The sequence below is a fragment of the Abramis brama genome (assembly GCF_963993115.1).
Source record: "Abramis brama genome assembly, contig: SCAFFOLD_47, whole genome shotgun sequence".
NCBI lineage: Eukaryota > Metazoa > Chordata > Actinopteri > Cypriniformes > Leuciscidae > Abramis > Abramis brama.
Window position 1 is genome coordinate 87238 of NW_028155925.1, and position 20250 is coordinate 107487.

Here is a 20250-nt window from a genome sequence, read left to right on the forward strand (position 1 = left end):
GCCAATTTTTGCTCATATGTTAAATATAGTATGTTTTGTCAAAAATAATCAAATAATAAGTTATAGTGTTTATTCCAATGTAGCTTAGGCTATATTCAAGTAATGAATCCTTAACTTTGAAATATGTATGATAAAATGTATACTTTAGTTTTTACAAAGAAAGATTACACTTGAATTGTTGTTGTAATTGTAACCTTTTTAATAAATAAAAAAATACAAGGTAGATGTAAACAAACTAATAAAAGGTAAATATAAGCCTTTTCTTTAAAATCATTTTTTATTGTGTTTTATTAGTGACAAATTTGGGGAGAGGATAAATATTCCAAAACTTAAAATACAGTATGAGAATTAACTGCACAATTACTAGACATGTTTTCCTTTTGATATTATAGGCCAATTTGCAAGCACAATTTGTGGAAAAATAAAAAAAACACGAGATGCTTCCAACTGTTGCTCTTGCATTCTTTCTTGTGACACACCTGAATGAATGGCTCATTAAGTATGTGGGCCCCATTGTCTCCAGGTGCGAACCACTAAGTATGCATGATCGTTGACACCCACTCCGCATATTGCCTTTCCAGACAGAAAGTGTTTTGCAAAATTTAAATCAATGCATTGTGTTCTGTGAATGATTACCCCCAATTTCCACCAGATGCGGAACGGCTGCGGAACGGCTCCGCTGCGTGACAGCTCCGTGTTCCGTCATCCGTCAATACCCACCAGGTCCGGTTTTGTTGCGGAACGGCTGCGGTCATGACTGACAGCTGACGTCACGAGACCCCATGTAATCTCGCGAATTCTGGTGTGATCGCGCGATATGTAGTTTCTATAAACAGAACTACCAAACCAGGAACAGTTTTCCATCCGGAGGAGTATAGGATAGAACTCTTTTCTGAATTACCTACCGATCTCTCTTTTCTGTGGATTTTGATTCTACAATGGGTAAGTAGCCTACAATATTGAAATAATTAACTTATAAAATGCTTTGTTTATTTTTTGTTCCTTTTTAAATGTACTGGGAAAGTAGCTGTAATGTAATGTACTGTGTAGTAGTAAATAAAGTTTTAACTATTGTTCTTGTTTGAATTGGAATAAAACATGTTTTACTGATGAGTGACAATAATAAGTAACAAACTTTTATAGTAAAACTTTACAAAATTAATTTTTAAATATAGTCTACAGATAAGAAGTTAAGGCTGCATGAAACATTCAAAATTTGCTTAACAGTAAAAGTTTGCTTAACAGTAAGCATTTGAATGCACACTGAATAGTCACCCCATGTATATTGTGTTCATGGTAAAATGATTTTTTATTTTTAATATACTAATTCAATAAATTATTCTGTGTATTTCAGTTCCCTTTACTAGGAGGAGAACAATTGCTTTTTTACTTCTGCTGGCAAGACTACGGAGGAGGGGTAGGAGAAGGAGCCAATACTGGGTCCATCCACTGAACCAGCGCAGGCCTCAACAAGGTGATTTTTATCATCTTGTGGAAGAACTGCGTTTGGACAGTCAACGGCATCACCAGTATTTTCGGATGAGTGCAGAGAAAATGGATGAGCTTCTCTCAATCATTGGCCCTGAACTCACCAGACAGAATACCAACTACAGGTCCGCCATAGAACCAAAGCAGAGACTGGCTGTTGGATTGAGGTGAGCTTCAGATTACATACACAAAATATCACAATAGGTTTGAACTTTTATTTCCAAAATAACAAAAATAAATTAAACAAGATAGGAACATTTACAAACAGAAATTACAAATTGTTACTAATAATCTTATCTAAAACATATACATATCTATAAATAGCAAAAAACACAGCAAAATAACTATTTACAGCATAAAATGGTAATATACAAAATTTGTTTAGGAGTGCTGCCCTACCCCCACTGTGTATCTTGATCAGAGGAAAGCATCTGTGTGAATGTTCCGGTTGGGTTTATTGATGGGGGTTGTGTTAATGGCCTGAAAGTACCTGGCCTAGACAAGGTTGCAGTGGGGGTGTGGAACATAGGGGGAGGGTGTGAATGAAATGCACTGGAATGTGCTGCTGGTTCCTTCCTTAAAGCTGGGCTGCTTTCTATTTGTTGCAGTAAGTTTAAAATGCAAATCTTGGCCTGCTGCCTCCTGTTGTGATCCAGTTTATGGAGCAGTGGAACCAGGCTTAAGGCAAAATGATAACTTTCATCCAGCTCGGATTCTGGTTTGGGAAGCGGCTCCTGTAAGATGGAGAGAAGCCGTTCTTCCACATTTGATGTTTGTGGTCTGTGGCTCCTCCTTGCTTCAGTGGCAGTTGGGACTTGAGGCACCCTATCCCTTGGGCTCCTTGACCTGTGGTGCCTGTCTGTAACCCCAGATGTAGTGTTGCCCGATGGTGTGGTTGTCTCTGGTCCCTGGCTGCCCTGAGGCACTGATGAACTAATAGGACCCGTTTCATCAGATCCACACATAGAGAGTGGTGTTGAAGATCTTTCTTCGGACAAACCACTGCTCAAATTGCTTTTGGAACTTAAAAAAAAAATGAAATAATTGGTTGACCTTCTGACACAATTATGTCATACACACAAAAAATATCTATCACTTTTTAAAAATGTGGATATTGAATTTAACGATGATGTTGTCAACAATACTGATATTTAATTAAATACAGACCTTCTTGGTAGCAGGTGGGGCAAAATAAAGGACATCATTTCACTATATTTCCATTCCTTTTGTGTTCCTCCTGCTGAACCGCTTGCAAGCACTTTTTTTCGGTGCCTCACAAAACTGTCCCTTAGATTTCTCCATTTTGCCTTGCAAAGATCAACTAAAAAGAAAAAAGAGACAGACAGATTAAAATAATATTCACACATATAACTAATCTTTGTTTTGTTTTTTCCATTTACAGATACTTGGCTTCTGGTGACTCATTGATCAGCCTTGCATTTAGCTACCGCCTTGGCCACACAACTGTAATGAACTCCGTACATATGGTGTGTGCTGCCATTGAAAAACACATGATGCAGTCATTTTTGCCCCGGCTGACTGCAGATTCATGGAAGGAGGTTGCACAACGGTTCTGGGAAAAATGGAACTTCCCAAATTGCCTAGGAGCACTGGATGGAAAGCACATTGTTATTCAAGCACCACCCCTGTCCGGTAGTCAGTATTTCAACTACAAAAAGACATTCTCCATAGTGCTTTTGGCACTTGTGGATGCAGACTACCGGTTCAGGTGCATACAGGTCGGGGACTTTGGCCGAACATCTGATGGTGGGGTGTATGCAGGGTCAGATTTGGGGATGGAAATGGAGGGAAACACACTACACGTTCCTCCTAGTACCGCTCTGCCTGGTGCTGCTCACCTTGGGAACGTACCACATGTCATGGTGGGTGACGCAGCATTCCCTCTGAAGCACTACCTAATGCGACCTTACCCATGACAGAACCTCATCCACAGGAAGAGGATTTTCAATTACAGACTCTCAAGGGCAAGGATGGTAGTTGAAAATGCCTTTGGCATTCTGGCGTCACGTTGGAGGATTTTCCATCGAAGGATTAACCTTCACCCCAAAAATGTGGACACTCTTGTTGTGGCAGCTTGCATTCTGCACAATTTCCTCCTTGCCCCAACAGAAAATGTTCAACTGCTGGAAGAGGCATCAGAACTGGGGAGACGCATGGCACCAGTGAGGAACATGGGGGGAAACAGGGCTTCAAGAGAAGCCTGTGCTATCAGGGAGAGCTTTGCAACTTTTTTAAACTCGCCCGAGGGCAGTGTGTCATGGCAGGACAGAATGATCTAATAAAACATCTTTACTGACTGAAACTGGTATATTTGGATTGTGTGTATGCATTTACTGTGTTTTTTTTTTTTTTTGTGTGAAGTATTTTATTGTAATAAAGTTCAAGTTTTGTGAATTGAGTTTTTTTTTTATTTTTTTTTTATTGAATCATCATTGGTTTGCTAACTATGTGTCAGCCCCATCATTTAGCAGTGTGAACCATCCACACACAATAAAATAAACTTATACAGTAAACCACAGTTTAAACTTTTTTCCAAATGGCTAAATTACATATATATTACAAACATACACACACAATATATAAATAAATTAATGTCTAAAATCCTTATTCTATTTATAACTTTACTCAAATTTAATATTTCATTAACGTTACAAAACATAATATCTGTAAATAAAGTTCTTCATGCTATTCAAACAATCCTGCAATGGCTACTTAATTAAAAATTTTAATGTGTTTTTAACCTGTATAGCTATATAACTCCTCATTACGAGTACATAACTAGCTATTTGCTTTCTATCTTTATTTCTTGGACAAAAATAGTGACTTACCATCCACACCAATCACTTCTGCAATAGTTTTCCACGCTGCATCCTTTTTAATGTTGTCCTTATAAAAAGGATGTGAGGGGTCATAGATGATGGGTTGATTCTGTACCTCAATAATCAGCATTTCTTCATCCATCGTGTCAACGGGGTTAAAACTTCAACAAGCCTGTCTCCGCCCATTATGACGTTTTCAAGGTGTAGTGTAGGGAAATATGAGCGCGGTGTATTTTATTTTGAAAATTAAACGGATCTTTTATTTTGTTTCTGGCTGTTCTGTTTTGTCACTCGACTTCCTGTCCTGCGTACTCTGCCCTGTAGTGCTGCGGAGCGCTCCGGCATCCGGCAAAAATAGAAGCTCTGCGTATCTGCTCCGGAGGGCTGCGGATCGCCGGAGTCGGAACGCAGCTGTACCGCATTCAGTGGAAATACACTCATTGACTTTAATGGAAACCTATTGACTCCGCCGCCGTGCCGGAGCCGTAACGCAGCCGGTGGAAATTGGGGGTTAGGCAGGATGATTTTCACATAATTTTGAAGAAAAAACACTAGGCGATGACATCCATTAGTCAAAAGTCTTATTGACACATATTTAGAATGTGTTTTATGGCCTTATTTCAGAAACTTTAGTTTTTAGTTTTTTCAATAACCATGCATAAACATTATTCTCTCAAAAATACAAACATGTACATGCATGGTGCTCACATATGATGGTAGCCCTGTTTGTGCTATATAGAGTGAATTTACACCTTTGCCATTAATATGTTTATAAGCAACTGAAAAAAGCAAAAATGTCAGAACATCTCAAGGACCCCAAAAACACCTTAGACCCCAGAGGGTTAATGTCCAGATAAAGTTAGTTTTGATTGACTCACTTCTGTTGCACAGATCTTTAGTTAACACGACACCGGTTGTGTTACAAGACAGGAATTGTAACAGCTATACAACCATTTAAGAGTGTTTTTCCTGTATGATGTCCTTAAACTCTTACTAGAATTAATTGTAAATAAATATGAACTAGATTTATTTTTTAATGAAATTAATTTCACTATAGTAAACATAGGCTACTACCAGCAGAGAACAAACCTGATCAGAATTTTCAGGAAAAAAATTAAATAAAAATGTTTTGATGCTTAAACTGCTTGTTTGTGTGTTTCTTTTCATGTTGTACTTTCTTTTCCAATGGCCAAAGACGAGTGTTGATTGAGCATGTTCATCACTAAAGCTTTAATAACTAATAAACATAAACTCTTACACTGATGCAAGAATCAAGATCACATGTTCACAACACATCTGTAATGTTGAAACCCTGCTTCTAGATTCAGAGATTACAAGAATAAAATACAATAAGATTTTTAAAATTTAAAAAACTGAAGCAGATATTCATATTGAATTGCACAATAAGCAACAAGTATACAGACGTTATATTGACCATGCTGTTTTGTTTAAATATGAAAAAGTCGCAGAGATTCATCCTTCTGTTTCTCATTGACACATTGACTTCGCAAGGTTGTCTCCCAGCAATTGTTATGAATTCAAAAGGTTTTTTGATAACGTCTGTGCAGCTTGTCTGAATATGTGAGCAGAATTTAGAGAAGAATGATGTCAAAATGACATATAAAAGTGTTGGCACTCAATCTGGACTGAAAGACTGATGGACCCTGGAGTATTGTGGTGTTGTTTTGGTATGACAATGATGACAATTGTTACTGTTCTTTTAAGCATTTCATTAAAAAAAATGATTAAAGGAGTCATATAATGGTACATGCACTTTTACAAGTTGATTGTACTGAAATGTGTGTTGGCAGTGCCTGTACACAACCATCATAAAATGATAAAAATCCATCCAGTGTTTTTTTTTTCTAATCTTCTTATATGTTTTCCCCTGTCTCAAATCAAGCCATTCAATCTTGTGATGTCACACGGTCGGATGCCCCTCCCACGATTGTTGATTGAAGGCAGCGTTTCAACACAGACCCGCCCTCGCTCGTGAGCGAGCTGTCAATCATAGTCCGCCATTGTTGTTACTGGAGCTCTGTCTATGAGCAGAATGGCGTCTAAGCGATTGTGGTGTTCTGTTCTTGGTTGTAATAACGAACACAGCATCATTTTGATGTTCCTAAATCCGAACCGCTGAAGACGCAATGGCTGAGTTTTGTTTTCGAAGGGAATATTCCCCACGATCAACGTCAATGCTGTCATGTTTGCGCGAATCATTTCACACCAGACTGCTTTACAAACGAGGGTCAGTAAAGCTGGTTTTGCTAGAAGCTGCTCCTGAAAAAAGGATCGGTACCAACTATTCGTGTTCCTGCTGAACCTCCAGAAGAACAAGTGAGTGTAACGTTTTATTGACCTTTATATTAATCTTTATATTAATCTTTGCAAATCGCTAGCACGCTTCACGATGAATGCGGCTAAGGTTTACACTCAGGATACATTACGGCATGTTTTCTATGTACAACATTCTCAATATAATTCATAATCCCACGTTTATAATGAACATCGCGTTATGGTTATTGTGTTATTGTGTTACGGTGTACACACAGAACAGAGGGGCGGGGTGAGCAAAGCTCATTATCATTTAAAGACACATGCACTTAAACGGCGTGCTGAAAACAGAGCTGTTTTTGACCAGGTAAAATGAGTGTTTTCTTACAATACTAATGAGAATTTTTAATTAAGGTATATTACAAACTTTTAATTTAGACCCTAAAGAATCATATTAGCTTGTACAAAAATGTCATTATATGACCCCTTTAAAAAGCAAAAACAAAAGGTGTGAAAAGCAAGTCCCTGTGACAGGATGAACACTTATTTAGGTCTGAGTTAACACATGAGTACAGAATATCAATCGCATGAAACAGAATTAGGGCATTATGAATCAAATAAATACATGAATGTATTGTATATTTATTATTTTAACACACAGAATATTCACTGCAGTTTTCATCTTTGTCCACTAGATGTCAGAAGTAGATTTGAGGTGAAACTCAAAGGCCTTTAGTTTCAGGATCAGAGACAGTGAAGAGAAATCAGAGAATCTGATCTGAAGCTCAATGAGGATCATCATGTGACACTAGGGTGGCCATAACACCAAACAGGAGGACACTTTGCAGTATTTAGTGAGACAAGAATAATTGCATAGGACTCTAGTGTACTCGCAACTACAATACAATTGTGTCCATCATATCGATGGTATCATGATACAGTGATTCTGAAATAGCCTAGGCTACTCTATTCACTGCCAGACAATTTGATCTACGATATATCTTGATGTACAGGTGAAACTCAAAAAATTAGAATACTGTGCAAAAGTTAATTTATTTCAGTAATTCAACTTAAAAGGTGAAACTAATATATTATATAGACTCATTACATGCAAAGTGAGATATTTCAAGCCTTTATTTGTTATAATTTTGATGATTATGGCTTACAGCTTATGAAAACCTTTTCACAATATTCTAATTTTGAATTCAGGGTTTTCATAAGCTGTAAGCCATAATCATCAAAATTATAACAAAGAAAGAATTCACTTACCGCACTCAAAAACAGCTTTGCGGCTTTAACTCCAAAACGGCACAACGTAAAGAAGAAATGTTTTCACGGGTATGGTAGGCATTGCGTGCTGTACGTGCTAACGAAATTTGATGTACATGACGTGAGTGGTTTTCAAGGAAATCTCAGTGTTTCGTCCCGCATTTCAATCGTCCTGGCTCTCCCCTATTGTTACTGTATATATATATGAGTTTTCATCTTAATGTTCCTCATCGGTCATTAAAGAGAATGAAGGAAAACACCAACCTGTTTGTTCCTCTGTATCTTCATCTCTCATTCTGCAGAGTTCCTCCTCAAACTCCATCTTTCAGTCGTTTCTCCTGTGGGAAGATGGGAATAATCCCAGGATTTAATCTCTCATGGCTTCACTGACTGAGTGAACTGTCATCACACAATCCTCTCAGTTATCCAGCTTTAATTGTTTCGTAAAGAGTTTATAACTCATCTAGCTGCTTTCTGTGTCCCTTTTACATCATATTTATCATAGACTGATTCGGATAAAGAATTAGGGAGTTTTATACTAGAACAGACAAACACTCTTGAACTCAAAATCTTTATTAGGCCTATATGGTATTTCTTAAATAATGTATTCTTCTTTTGCTCATATTGTGTTACATCTTGTGTCTACCAGGTTTCATCCGTTCATTACATAAAATATCGATCAAAACAATTCATAAACTTCACAAATTTGTCATGTGATCATCCAGTCAGAGTTTTACGCGCGTAAATCCACAACGGTTCATTTCAAATCGGACATGACGAACGTAATCATTTCGGATTTAGTAATAAATGGGATTTATTCAGAGTTTGACCAAACATTTGAGATTTTTATTTTACCTGATAATTAATACAATGAATGTACTAACAGTTTGAAACAGCAGATTTCCAGCAGCGTGTTGTTCTTGTCCTCCAGTCTCCTCCGTTTCTCCTCTGACTGTGACTGAAAGCAGCGGCTCGGGTCAGTGTCGACACCTTGTGGACAAACTAATCAACACACACATGATTTAATATGAGCTACACTAGTTTTCAGGTTCCAAATTAAAATACTGTTTGTAGTATAAAAACGCTGCTCTGCTGCTTCATCAAAGTACCAACGTGATTAATAATACCACATGTTGCTGTCAATAACTAAGTGAAATGAAATAAAGTTAAATTAAGCACCTTATTTTCACCTAATTTAACTTTATTCCATAATAGTGCTGGTTCCATAATAGTTAATCTAGTGCTGCTAGTAAACACAAATACATAGCCTAAATCATTTTATAAACCTTTTACATTTTTGCTGTTTTTTTTTTTTTTTTTTCTGTTTTAACTTCACTGAAAAGCCGTTAAATTGCCCATTAAGTACATATTAAGTACAAATATGTTGAGAAAGATGTTTTTTAAATAAATAATTTCATCAGTCAGTGTTAATGAACTGGAGGCTAACAGTGTGACAACATGCCCCATTATAGTGGTCAACGTTTTTGCCCCTAGACAATAATTGAAAATGTTCAATACATTTTTGTAGTCAAGACTGTAATATTTAAGTCATAAACTGACTGCTGTTATGCACTGTACCTTTATTATATAACAGGATTACAGTCATTGTCCAGCTTAAGTAAGTTCAGTGTTGATTAGGCCAGGGCGATAAAACGTTATTGGTTTTTATCGACGGTACACTTACATCGATAACAATAGAATTTTTTTTGTTGTTGTTGTTGATATAACGCTCGTTTCATATAAAGCCAAAAGTTTCTTAAACACTTGTTTAATCTTCATATAATATATAAGAAAGAAGTATATCGCTTCTATCATTGTTGAATATTAAATGTCCACCACTAAGCGAGCCAGAGGCGACGGGGGCAAGAACCCAAAGGTGACAGAATGGAGAAAACAGAATGTATTTTGTAATTGTTAAAAACTAAACTAGAACATTCAGCTGTCAATCACAAGTGCCTGCATCAGTTATGAATAAACTAAGTCTGTTTGCTAGATGAACAGGTGCCGCCACCCACATTATGACTAATGCCTCACACAACATTCACTACAGGTTTCCGTTCGTGAGCTAAAAGAAAGATAGAAATGGCAAAGGAAGAGGACGAGACACAAACTAATGAATCAAGAGAGAAAAAGATGCTGAGAGAAGTAACACAGAGCAGCATTAACGGTGGAACACCAAACTGTGAGTCTTTATGATGTTTAAGATGAAACACTGTTATGGTCCTTCTTCTTCTCTGGTGTCTGAATGTCACATCAGTCCTGAACTGTTATTTCATCTGCTATATAAACTGTACATGAAGATGATCAGATGCTTGTGTTCTAGTTTCTCATGGCACTGACAGACCTGAAGACTTTCATTCTGATGTTTCAGTCACAGAAGAGGTGAGACACACACACTTCATATACCGAGAATAAATACAGTTAAAAACTATATAGAACTGATGAAGACACTTGTGATATACTGAGACCAGTGTTATAGTTTTGAGTGTTCTCTTCCAAACAATTAGATAAAGATTTAAATTATAAGAAAAGATTTAACAAAAAGCAGAAAATCTGAGATTTGGGAGATTCTGTTGAGACCATGAAGTTTTCATAAGGTGACAAAAACACATACTGTGGACTCAAGTGTGTGTGTGTGTGTTTACGACATCATGTAAAGATGACATAATGTACATTGCATTATGTGTGTGGGTGTATGGGTTCTGGGGAATAAGAACAGTATATACAAAGGTTACAATGTATAGAAAGGTTTCTTCATCTGATTACTGTACAATCAAAATGTGTGTATTGCTAATGCCATTGACACAAACAGGAAATGCGTTGACAAAACAATTTATTAAATGAAGCAATTGACGCTAGTAGTGTTACAATTAACGCACACAGGGAATATGAGAGAGAGAGAGAGAGAGAGAGAGAGAGAGCGCAAGAAAGAGTGGAAGTCAGCTATAAAAGAGTATATCAAGAGGAGACACCTGACATTCTTAGAGTAGAACACATATATTGAGCAGAGACAGGGTATAAGACATAAGAGTGGCATAAGAGTGGTGTATTTAGCTGCAAGAAATTATGAAATGAATCTATTGTCTCATTGCTGTAGAGTAAGAATATATTTGGGGTATAATGCTGAGACATTACAAGTCACATCGATGTCACGTGTCTTTACGGGATTTTTACGGGTTGTGTGTGAACGCACTCTCTGATTCCGGAAAATCACTGGCAGTGTGAATGAACCAAAATCAAACGAACCCGGGTCAAATCCCAGGTCACTTTATCCGTGTATTTTCCAGCATCTCTGTGTGAAAGGGGCTAATGAGTGAACATGGTATAAATAGGCTGAGACTAACAGGGTGATGAGACACAGGTGAATGCAATCAGTGATGATGAGTCCGGGCAGTGAGTTCTGAGAAATGTAGTTTGTGAGAGTGACAATAGTCTGTTGTGGAGTGCCCTCTGGTGGCTCTCAAGGGCACTCCAGCTGGTGACCATTACAGATATATCATTGTTCATTTACTAGCACTGGTTTCCAATTTTTATGAAAGCAAGGAACTCGTTTAGTGTAATTTTGTTGTTGTTGTTTTTGTTTCATGATATCCCAATTCATAATAAAAAAAAAAAAAAAAAAAAAATGAATTCAACACAAGCTTTTAGGCTGTTTAAATTAACTGTTTTATCTTGTTAGCAGTGTGAATCTATGGAACAAAACTAATAAAGATGCTTGAAAAAGGAATTTTATGGCCAAACCCATCAGTGTTGAAATGTGTTAAGGGCTTTGGTTGATGAGAAATGAGAAGTTAAAATGTCACCTCTGTATAATTGTACGTTTCATTTCCTCTGTGTTGGTCATGAAGGTTAAAGAGAATCTTCTGCTAAAGTGAACAAACAACAATACAAAAAAATATGGGTAACACTTTATTTTGATGGTCCCTTTTGAACGTGCTGTTGACTATAAGTAACTTTGCAACTATATGTCAACTAACTTTCATTGGAGTATTAGTAGACTGTCTGCTTAATATCTGCAAACGCTTTATTGTGATGGTCCTCCAACAGACACTCTACTGACTTTAAGTAATTTTGCAACTACATGTCAACTTAATCTAACCTTAACCCTACCAGTCTATTAATACTTAAAGGTATAGCGGAGGATTTTTTTACTTCTGGGTGGATACCCTATACTATTGGTCCTCCTAATTGTCAATCATTCTGGTGAATCAATCAAACTTTTCAAAAAGTGGAGAGGGCGGGACTTATCTAAAATTCGGAAAGATCCTCCGCTATACCTTTAACTAACACTCTAATGTAGGTGCAGCGTTACTTATAGTCAACAGAACGTGTTAAAGGGACCATCAAAATAAAGTGAAACCAAAATATGTGTACATACATTGTGTGTATCCCAAAAAATTCCATTGAAACAAACTTTCCTGTTTTCAGTTTCTGAACTTACGGCATGCCAGACTGTCAACAAAGAGGAGATTGTGTTTTGCTACAAAGCATCATTGTTTTGGAGTTTGATGCAATGAGATCATCTTAAAACACAGTTTCACACAGAGAGCCGTCTGTTGTCCCAGTCTGAGAACAATTACATAGTGTTTTACTGTAAACCCTAATGCTCAAAACAATGAATTGGTATAGGGTAAATTTAAATTAAACAAATTAGTTCAATCAAATGAACTTTTATGGGTATTTAGAACTTTCACAAATGGAACACTTCATGTGCAATTGGTTAAGTTATAAGTTTTTTAAATATTTGCATTTCAGCCTAATAGTGATACTTCACTGAATGGCACACTTCTCATGTGTTTTGTGTGTTTTAAAAATCCAAAATGCTGTATTTGTATTTAAATAAAAATTGTAAAAAATTAAAAAATTAAATAAAAAAAACCGCAGTATTTGGAATTTTATTTTGATACATTTCAACTGAAGCATTTTGTATTTTTATTTTAAATGCATTTTCATGTATTTATGCCCATGTATTTATGTCTCAATAATGCCACGTTAAGCTTTTTTCATGTGAAGTTGTCAGGGTGAGGCGAGGACTCAATATGCAGGAATAATGGGTTTTATTGTAATAACAAAAATAAAACAAAACAAAACAAAAACTGAAAACAAGAGAGGTGAGACTTGGCACAAGCCATGTGCACAGACCAAACATGACTAAAACACAGCACATAGCCTGCAAACACAATCACAAGCCATGTGCTCAAAACAAGTAACAAACTTTGAGAAAATGAGAACTCATAAGCCGCGTGTTCACACTGCAGACAACATGAAAACACAGCCAGACAAAAACACAAGCTGTGTACATGAAAGCATGTGGCTGATATAAACACGAAGCACGTGTTAGTGAACACAACAACAGGTGACTGAACCCTTACAGAAGTGTGTTCAGATATGCCAAACTCACAGTTCTGAAGAGAAAAAAATCAAGCAGTTCAAGATGACACTATTCTGAAAGATCACATCTCATGGTTTCAGGTGCGGTGGTCAGATGTGTAAACTGCGACAAATTCAGAATTGCGAGATGTAAACCTTTCTGAGCAAAAGGTCAGATTTTTTATATTGTTTATAAACAAATTCTGTGGCAGGAGGAGGAGAATATTCATAAGGCAAAAGGAGGAGGAGTTTACAGGGGGTTTCACTTATAGCCTATAAAATACTGAAGAACAACAGCAGAGATGTCAGGACATTTCCTTTTCGACTGATCACAAGGTTATTAAAACACCATTTGTTGTAAAGAGATTTTTATTAATTACTTAATTTAAACCAGACATTTATGTTTGTATGTTTTGCATTAAAAAAAAATTATATAATTAATAATTAAATGGACAAGAGAGAAAGAGAAAATGGCGAACAAAAAGGACAAAAAGTTACGATCTTCTGAACCAAAGACGCCGAGTCTAGTCAGACAGCGCAGCATTAATAGCGGCAAACCAAACTGTGAGTATTTATGATGTTTAATATCAAACTGTTTTATTTCATCATCAGCTGTGTTTCATCTGCCTCTCTGTGTCTTCATATTTCTCTATATGAACTATATAGGAAAAGCAACATTTAAATTTACACTTGTGGTCATAAGTTTCAAATTGCTATTATTGTCTTGTGGATTATGTAAATCTATTATGCTTAATCAGGGCAGGACTTTTTTAATAATGATCCTGCTTATTTGGTTAAAATGATTCACATGTTGCAGATTCTGCAGGTGCATGTAAATGTCTACAAGTGCATGACGCTTAAGTGACACTGATTCATGAATCAGTTCATCCAATCACACATGATACGCTGTATGAAAGCTATAAGCAGATGTTTGTGTTTTTCATTCCCAGTTTCTCACATCGCACAGATTCATTCTGGTGTTTCACTGAGTCGCAAAAGAGGTAAGACACACATATTATTATATACAGAGAATAAAGGAAGAGTTCAGATGCAAAAGCCTCTAAATGCCATCTGAAATTTTTATCTAGAATGCTCATTTTTATCAAGCTTGTATATTTAAGTTCAGTAATTTCACTTAAATGACCATTAATAGGTAATCTTCATTGCCATTTAAGTGAAATTATTGAATTTAAATATACAAGCTTGATAAAAATTATCATTCTAGAAGAAAATTTCAGATGGCATTTAGAGGCTTTTGCATATATATTTCAAAATATTTTAATCTATGTAGAACTGATGAACAAATCTGGTGCTATATTGATCTTTGTGTGTGTTATATTTCTGAGTGTATTTTTTCTCTTTTTAGAAAGCAGCAGTTCTTTTCATCTCACCTACAAAATATTCTTCATTTTACCTAAACTGCTTGTTTTGCGTTAATTTTCTCATTGTACTTTATCTTTTAATTAATAAAAATCAGCAAGAGAGAGAAGAGTTTCGAGCGTCACTGAACAATGCTGCAGGTTTCTGTTATGATGGAAGCATTATTGGAAAGACAGACATGAGCTGAACAAAAACTGTTTGTTTGTGAAGGCTTTGTAAGGTTGTTCCTCAGTAATGGGTACGGAAATCAAAAAGCCAATTGATAACTTCTGTGCAGCTTTTCTGACGAACACATGAGAAATTTAGTTTAGACTGATGTCGAAATGATATCATGACACCAGTGATGGCACCAGCAGAACATTCACCTCTAAACACAAAGAGCTGCATTTATCTGATTATCAAAGTGTAAAAAATACCTCACTGTGGTTCCACCATGACTGAAAGAATGCCTTGAAGTTCCAGTGGAAAATTACACTGTATTTGTTGACACTACAGATGCAAACAAATGACGTCGCTTACAAAGGCTTCGAAAGCACCCTTTTGCTCTGAAAGTTTAGTGAAGTTCCCAAAGGTAATTTCGGGAATGAAACCATCTAATCTTTTAATATTTCAATTAGTTTCAACTTCAAGTACACTGTAAAAAATTATTTCCATGATTTGTTAACACAACATATTTTCTTTTGTCAAATCAACTTAGATGCACTAATGTTGTTCAGATAACAAAACATTTTTAGTTAAGGTTTATTAAACTAATGGCTTGGTGGCAATTCACTGATATAAAATAAAAACATTAGTTGATTCTACTAATAGATAGTTCACTAGACTTCTGAGTCTTAATTTTCCCTGCGCATGCGCCGGACGCCCGGGAGAAGAGTACGACACAGACGACACTTGATTGACTTGAACGAGAGGGCGCGATTTTCTCCTCAGCTTGACAAGCTAGCTTCTTCAGAAGCAGACGGTTTATGGTAAGTAATTTTAAAATTCAGTGTCTTAATAGACTGGTTTTCTCTAAGGGTAATTTAATTTATTTGCTAGGAAGCGAGAATTCAGAAGAAGTTTTAAATCTGTAATAATTTTGCCTCAGAAATTCCAGAAGTTCCCATTGAGGTTATTTTATAGTGTTTCTTATCTTTACAGTTTAGTAAGGCTGTTAGTGAAGCGTTTCAACCTTAAAATAATCCCGATAAATAACAATGTTTTAGTTATTTTTCATTTTTGTCTTGATTAAACACGAATGCGTATTGCCCGTTTTAAAATACCTGTTAAGTTAACGTTACATTTAAGAGAAGGAAACGGCAATAAGTAGGCTAATAGAGATTGAACTGTTAACGTTATACTTATGCTTCTTAAGCAATAAGTGTTCAAATTAATCTTTTTATGTGATATTTCAGACGTGTTGAGCTTTTGAACATGTTTGCTAAGTTACACGACGTAACTTTGTAACAGCTGAACGGGAAGGCGCCATATTCTTCTAGGCTGTTTATGGTAAGTATTAATCTCAACTGGTTTTGTCTAAGATTAATTTAATGTATTTCCTAGGCGGCAAAAACTCCGAAAATGGTTTAAATTTATTATAATTCTGCATCAGAAATGTCGTCCTCTTTTTTGTTGACCCGTTTCCATTGAGTCCATTTAATATAACGTTAACGTTAGTGGTTTAATGTTAACGTAGTTGCTTTCACACATGAGCCTTTTATACGTTTTTTACATTTTAGAGATTATGTGTTAACGGATCCTAAACATGTTAAAGATGTGAGGAGCAGATGGCCTGCTTTATTTACCCAGAGACAGGTTAGCATTCTTTACTAAAACATGGGTTAACTGTTACTTTTGTAATACAGCATTGCCTTGCATTATAAACCATCTTTTTTAAACTACCTATTCTAAAACTTAAAACACTTATTTATTTATTTATTTTAATCTTTAGAACCCATTTCTCAATACTTGGGTTACTTTGTCAAAACTCTTCACACAGTAAGCACAACAGTGGTCTATGTGGGTTAAACTGTGGATAATTTATCACTGCTTTGGCACAAAATAAATTCAATGAATATATCTTTCAATTAATCTTTGCATGATTTCTTGTCTCTTACAGACAACCATTACCAAACCTACAGGCCAATCTGCACGTTTACATAGGCTACTCTTTTGAAAACTGAAAAGGTGACCTCAGTATTGAGAAAATGTGTCCTAGCAATTGTTAAAAAAAAACAAAAAACTGTAATATTCTAATTGTGGGTCTGTCATTTTACTAGATTGCTGCAAAATTTTGACGCATTGTGTCCACCGACATTAAGGCGACCTTTTTCCATGGGCTTGATGAGTAACGAGTAACGGATTTTTGCGGTTGTACCAAGCCAGACATTGGAGAACTCAAGACCCTGATTCAGTCTCTTAAGGATGATGTGAGTATATGTTAATTTATTTTTAGAAAAATGGTTCCAGTGTCATATGCCTGATTAATTAAAATTTCCATGCAACAGCATAGGCGTGTTTCCACTATCGGGCCAAAATCGAGCATGCTAGTGCGTGCCAGGGCCAGTCGTGCTTACACTGTCACTTCCAGGGCTTGATCAGGCCTCAAATGGGCTTCCTCGGGGCAAATGGTCAGAGCTTTTTGGAGGTTTTTTATTATATAAAATAAATGTATCATGTTATTTTATCAGGCAACCAGCTAACTTCAACATTTAAGACAATTTTAGCAATTTTCAGTTCAAAACTCACTTTAAGACACCAGCGAGTGTTGCGATTCGATGGAGATTCTGATCACTGTGAAGCAGATATATATTTATATGTGATGCTAAAGGCTACTTATGCTAACCATAGCGATAATAAATACACATGTTTTATGTCTCTTTTTTCCCTTTCCCTTTTTTTCCCATTTGTTGATGCTCTTTTATATGAAATGATAAATACCAGTTTGATTCAGAATGATTGATAAGCACTCTTGACACAAAGTAATAAGTTAATGTCACTGTAACATTTTTATTGTAAAACATTGGTCAAATATTTATACTAGAATCTCAAGTCTTTAAGTAATGGTGGGGTTGTCTGATGTTGTTCTATGGAGCCATGTTAAGGGTGGGTTTGAGGGAATCACTGCAGAGCTACTGGCCTGAAAGTGGAAACGCAGCTTGATTTTGGCCTCAGTGCTCGAGGTCCGAGGATATTGGCCCTCTCCCGGCACGCTGTTTGCCCTGGCTTGCACTGGCATGACAGTGGAAAAGTGGCTTATGACTACTAGTTTTTATTTAAAACAATGTTTTTCATTGCAGAGCTTAAACCAATCTAGAAGAGCACTTGTCCTTTTTGGGTTTCCTTACTTCCTTAAAGAGGAACCCTCCAAGTTCATCAAAATTTGTGAGGTATGTAAATATCATGTTTGTTGTAATACAATAAAGTCAGGGCTCAATGCTAAGGATTTTTTTCTACTGGCTATCACAGATACACATATCATAGTATCGATGCTTAAACAATATATCGTCCAGACCAAGAAAAGTCTATTTTTGTGTTTTAAAATATTTTATCAACACATTGCACTTTGTTGGACTGCAAAGCTAAAAGTTTTTCAGTAAAATAATTTGTCACATTATTAGTGTCATATTTGTTTTTTTGTTTGTTTTTTTCTTATGGGGATGGGGTTTGGCCAATGACTTTTCTTTTTTTCAGGGGAGGGAGTCTACCCCATGTAGAATGTAAAGTTCTTTGGAGTAACTGAAATAATTTTAAGCTATTTTAAACTGACGTGGCCAAGACCTAGCATTATTGGTTTAAAATAATTAAAACATTAAAGAACATTTGCCATTAATTGTACTATAGATTAGGGCTGAACGATACATCGAATTTTCATCGTCATTGCGATATGAACTTGCGCAATGAACACATTGCAACAGACAGCCTGACACGATGAATAATGCCTGGTTCAGATTACAAGATTTTTGTGTCTGTTACGATAGTCACGGTGTCAGATTACACGATTTTGACTCTTGACTCGTGTCATGGACAAGAAACGTCAGACTACACGTTGCTTTCCGGCCAGTCATCGTGTGTCGTCACACACACACATTCACTTGCACGCACACACACACACACACACTCACTGTCCCTCGCTCAATCACTCACTTGCGCTCACTCGCGCACACACACACTCGCTCACTCGCGCGCGCGCACACACACACACACACACACTCACTGTCCCTCGCTCACTCACTCACTCACACACACACACACACGCTCACTCGCACACACACACACTTGCACGCACACACTCGCTCACTGGCGCACACACACACTCACTGTTGCTCGCACTCTCACTCACTCGCGCACACTCACTCTCGTTTAAATACTCAACCCGTCGTAGAGGACCGTTAAAAAATTAAACATGCTAGTCTTTCTGTTGTGATGTCGTGAAGCATCGCAGATGCAACATAGGTTGTCGCCCACTATGACACTATACGAGATGAAACGATCGAATCTTGCGTCCCGGCGCCCGTTGTCGTTTATGAATCCCCACAACACCCTACGTCAAACGGATCGTGCCAAAATCGTGTAATCTGAACCAGGCAGGTAATAAACGTTTGAGAATCACGCAAAGAACCTATTAAAGTACTAAGACATGGGAACAGTATAGCTAACATTCACATTTGAATATTTATCGCAAGTCGTATCGTCATCGCAATATTAAACAAAGTTATCGCACATCGCAGCTTTTCCTCATATCGTGCAGCCCTACTATAGATTCTATGGACTATGCGGGCTCGCCTCTGTTTAAAACTCATTCATTGTTAACCTACAAATGCTTTGTAATTTTGTAATTTTATGATTCATAGTAATTTCCCTTTTCTCTTATTAGTCAACTGATGAGGAAGAGGTGGTGAAGAGGATGAATGTTGGACTCTTGGTGGTCACAGAGGAGAACACTGCAAACCTTCTCCCAAAGGAAATAATTGATGTGGCTGTGGTGTTAGAGGAGGAGATTGTGCTTGATGGCTTAACCCTCAGAGAGTCTTCGTTTAGCAGTCACACTCAGTGCCTTCCCGGTCAGAAGTGACCGGACACCTAAAAATGAAACTTCCTCCATCCCAGTAAAAACCAATGCAATTTATTTTTGTTCTATAATATTTATTCTTTTTAATTTAGTATTTTGAGACAATTTGATTGAACTTATTAATATTTATGCATTATTTATAGTCCATTTTTTGCCATTGAAAATAATGATTAATTTTTTTTTTTTTTATTTAAAAAAAATAAATAAAATTATACAGTATTTTCGGTTAAAATAGAGACTAGGCTTTCAGAAAAAAAATTAAATAAAAATAAATAAATCAATTTATTAAACATAAAATGAAATAAATCATGTTATTGCATGGGTTTACCACTAGATGCCTGTATAGCTCTAAATGGAGATGCTTGTGAATTCTAGTTGTTTTTGGACCAAATTACTTACTTTTAAGATGTGGATTGAATGTATTTTTTTAGAAATTCTCAAATAATACTTTTTGCCAAGGTTTATAACATTTTATTAATTATTATTTTAATAATTTTAATAATTATTATATTAATTATATATATATATATTAATTATAATTATTAATTATGTTATGTTTTTCACTCTTGATGTTTTAGA

General features: G+C 36.3%; 1 protein-coding gene and 2 long non-coding RNA genes across 4 annotated transcripts; all 3 read left to right on the top strand.

Annotated features, from left to right (window-relative positions):
* Positions 1-847: 847 nt before the first annotated feature.
* Positions 848-4035, top strand: LOC311077274 (uncharacterized protein). The gene is made up of 3 exons (XM_084139105.1): positions 848-942; positions 1355-1655; positions 2891-4035. Exons 1-3 carry the CDS (start codon positions 939-941, stop codon positions 3423-3425), a joined length of 840 nt encoding a protein of 279 aa, XP_083995231.1. The 5' UTR covers positions 848-938; the 3' UTR covers positions 3426-4035.
* A 9493-nt stretch (positions 4036-13528) lies between these two features.
* Positions 13529-14741, top strand: LOC311077283. The gene is made up of 3 exons (XR_014604852.1): positions 13529-13805; positions 14192-14242; positions 14608-14741. It is a non-coding gene; the product is annotated as an uncharacterized lncRNA (long non-coding RNA).
* A 173-nt stretch (positions 14742-14914) lies between these two features.
* Positions 14915-19921, top strand: LOC311077284. Of its 2 annotated transcripts, XR_014604853.1 has the most exons (6): positions 14915-16109; positions 16340-16415; positions 16720-16787; positions 16880-17029; positions 17900-17989; positions 19477-19921. It is a non-coding gene; the product is annotated as an uncharacterized lncRNA (long non-coding RNA). The 2 variants fall into 2 exon arrangements; XR_014604854.1 differs by lacking the exon at positions 16720-16787 and having other exon boundaries at positions 15284-16109.
* The last annotated feature ends 329 nt before the right edge of the window (positions 19922-20250 follow it).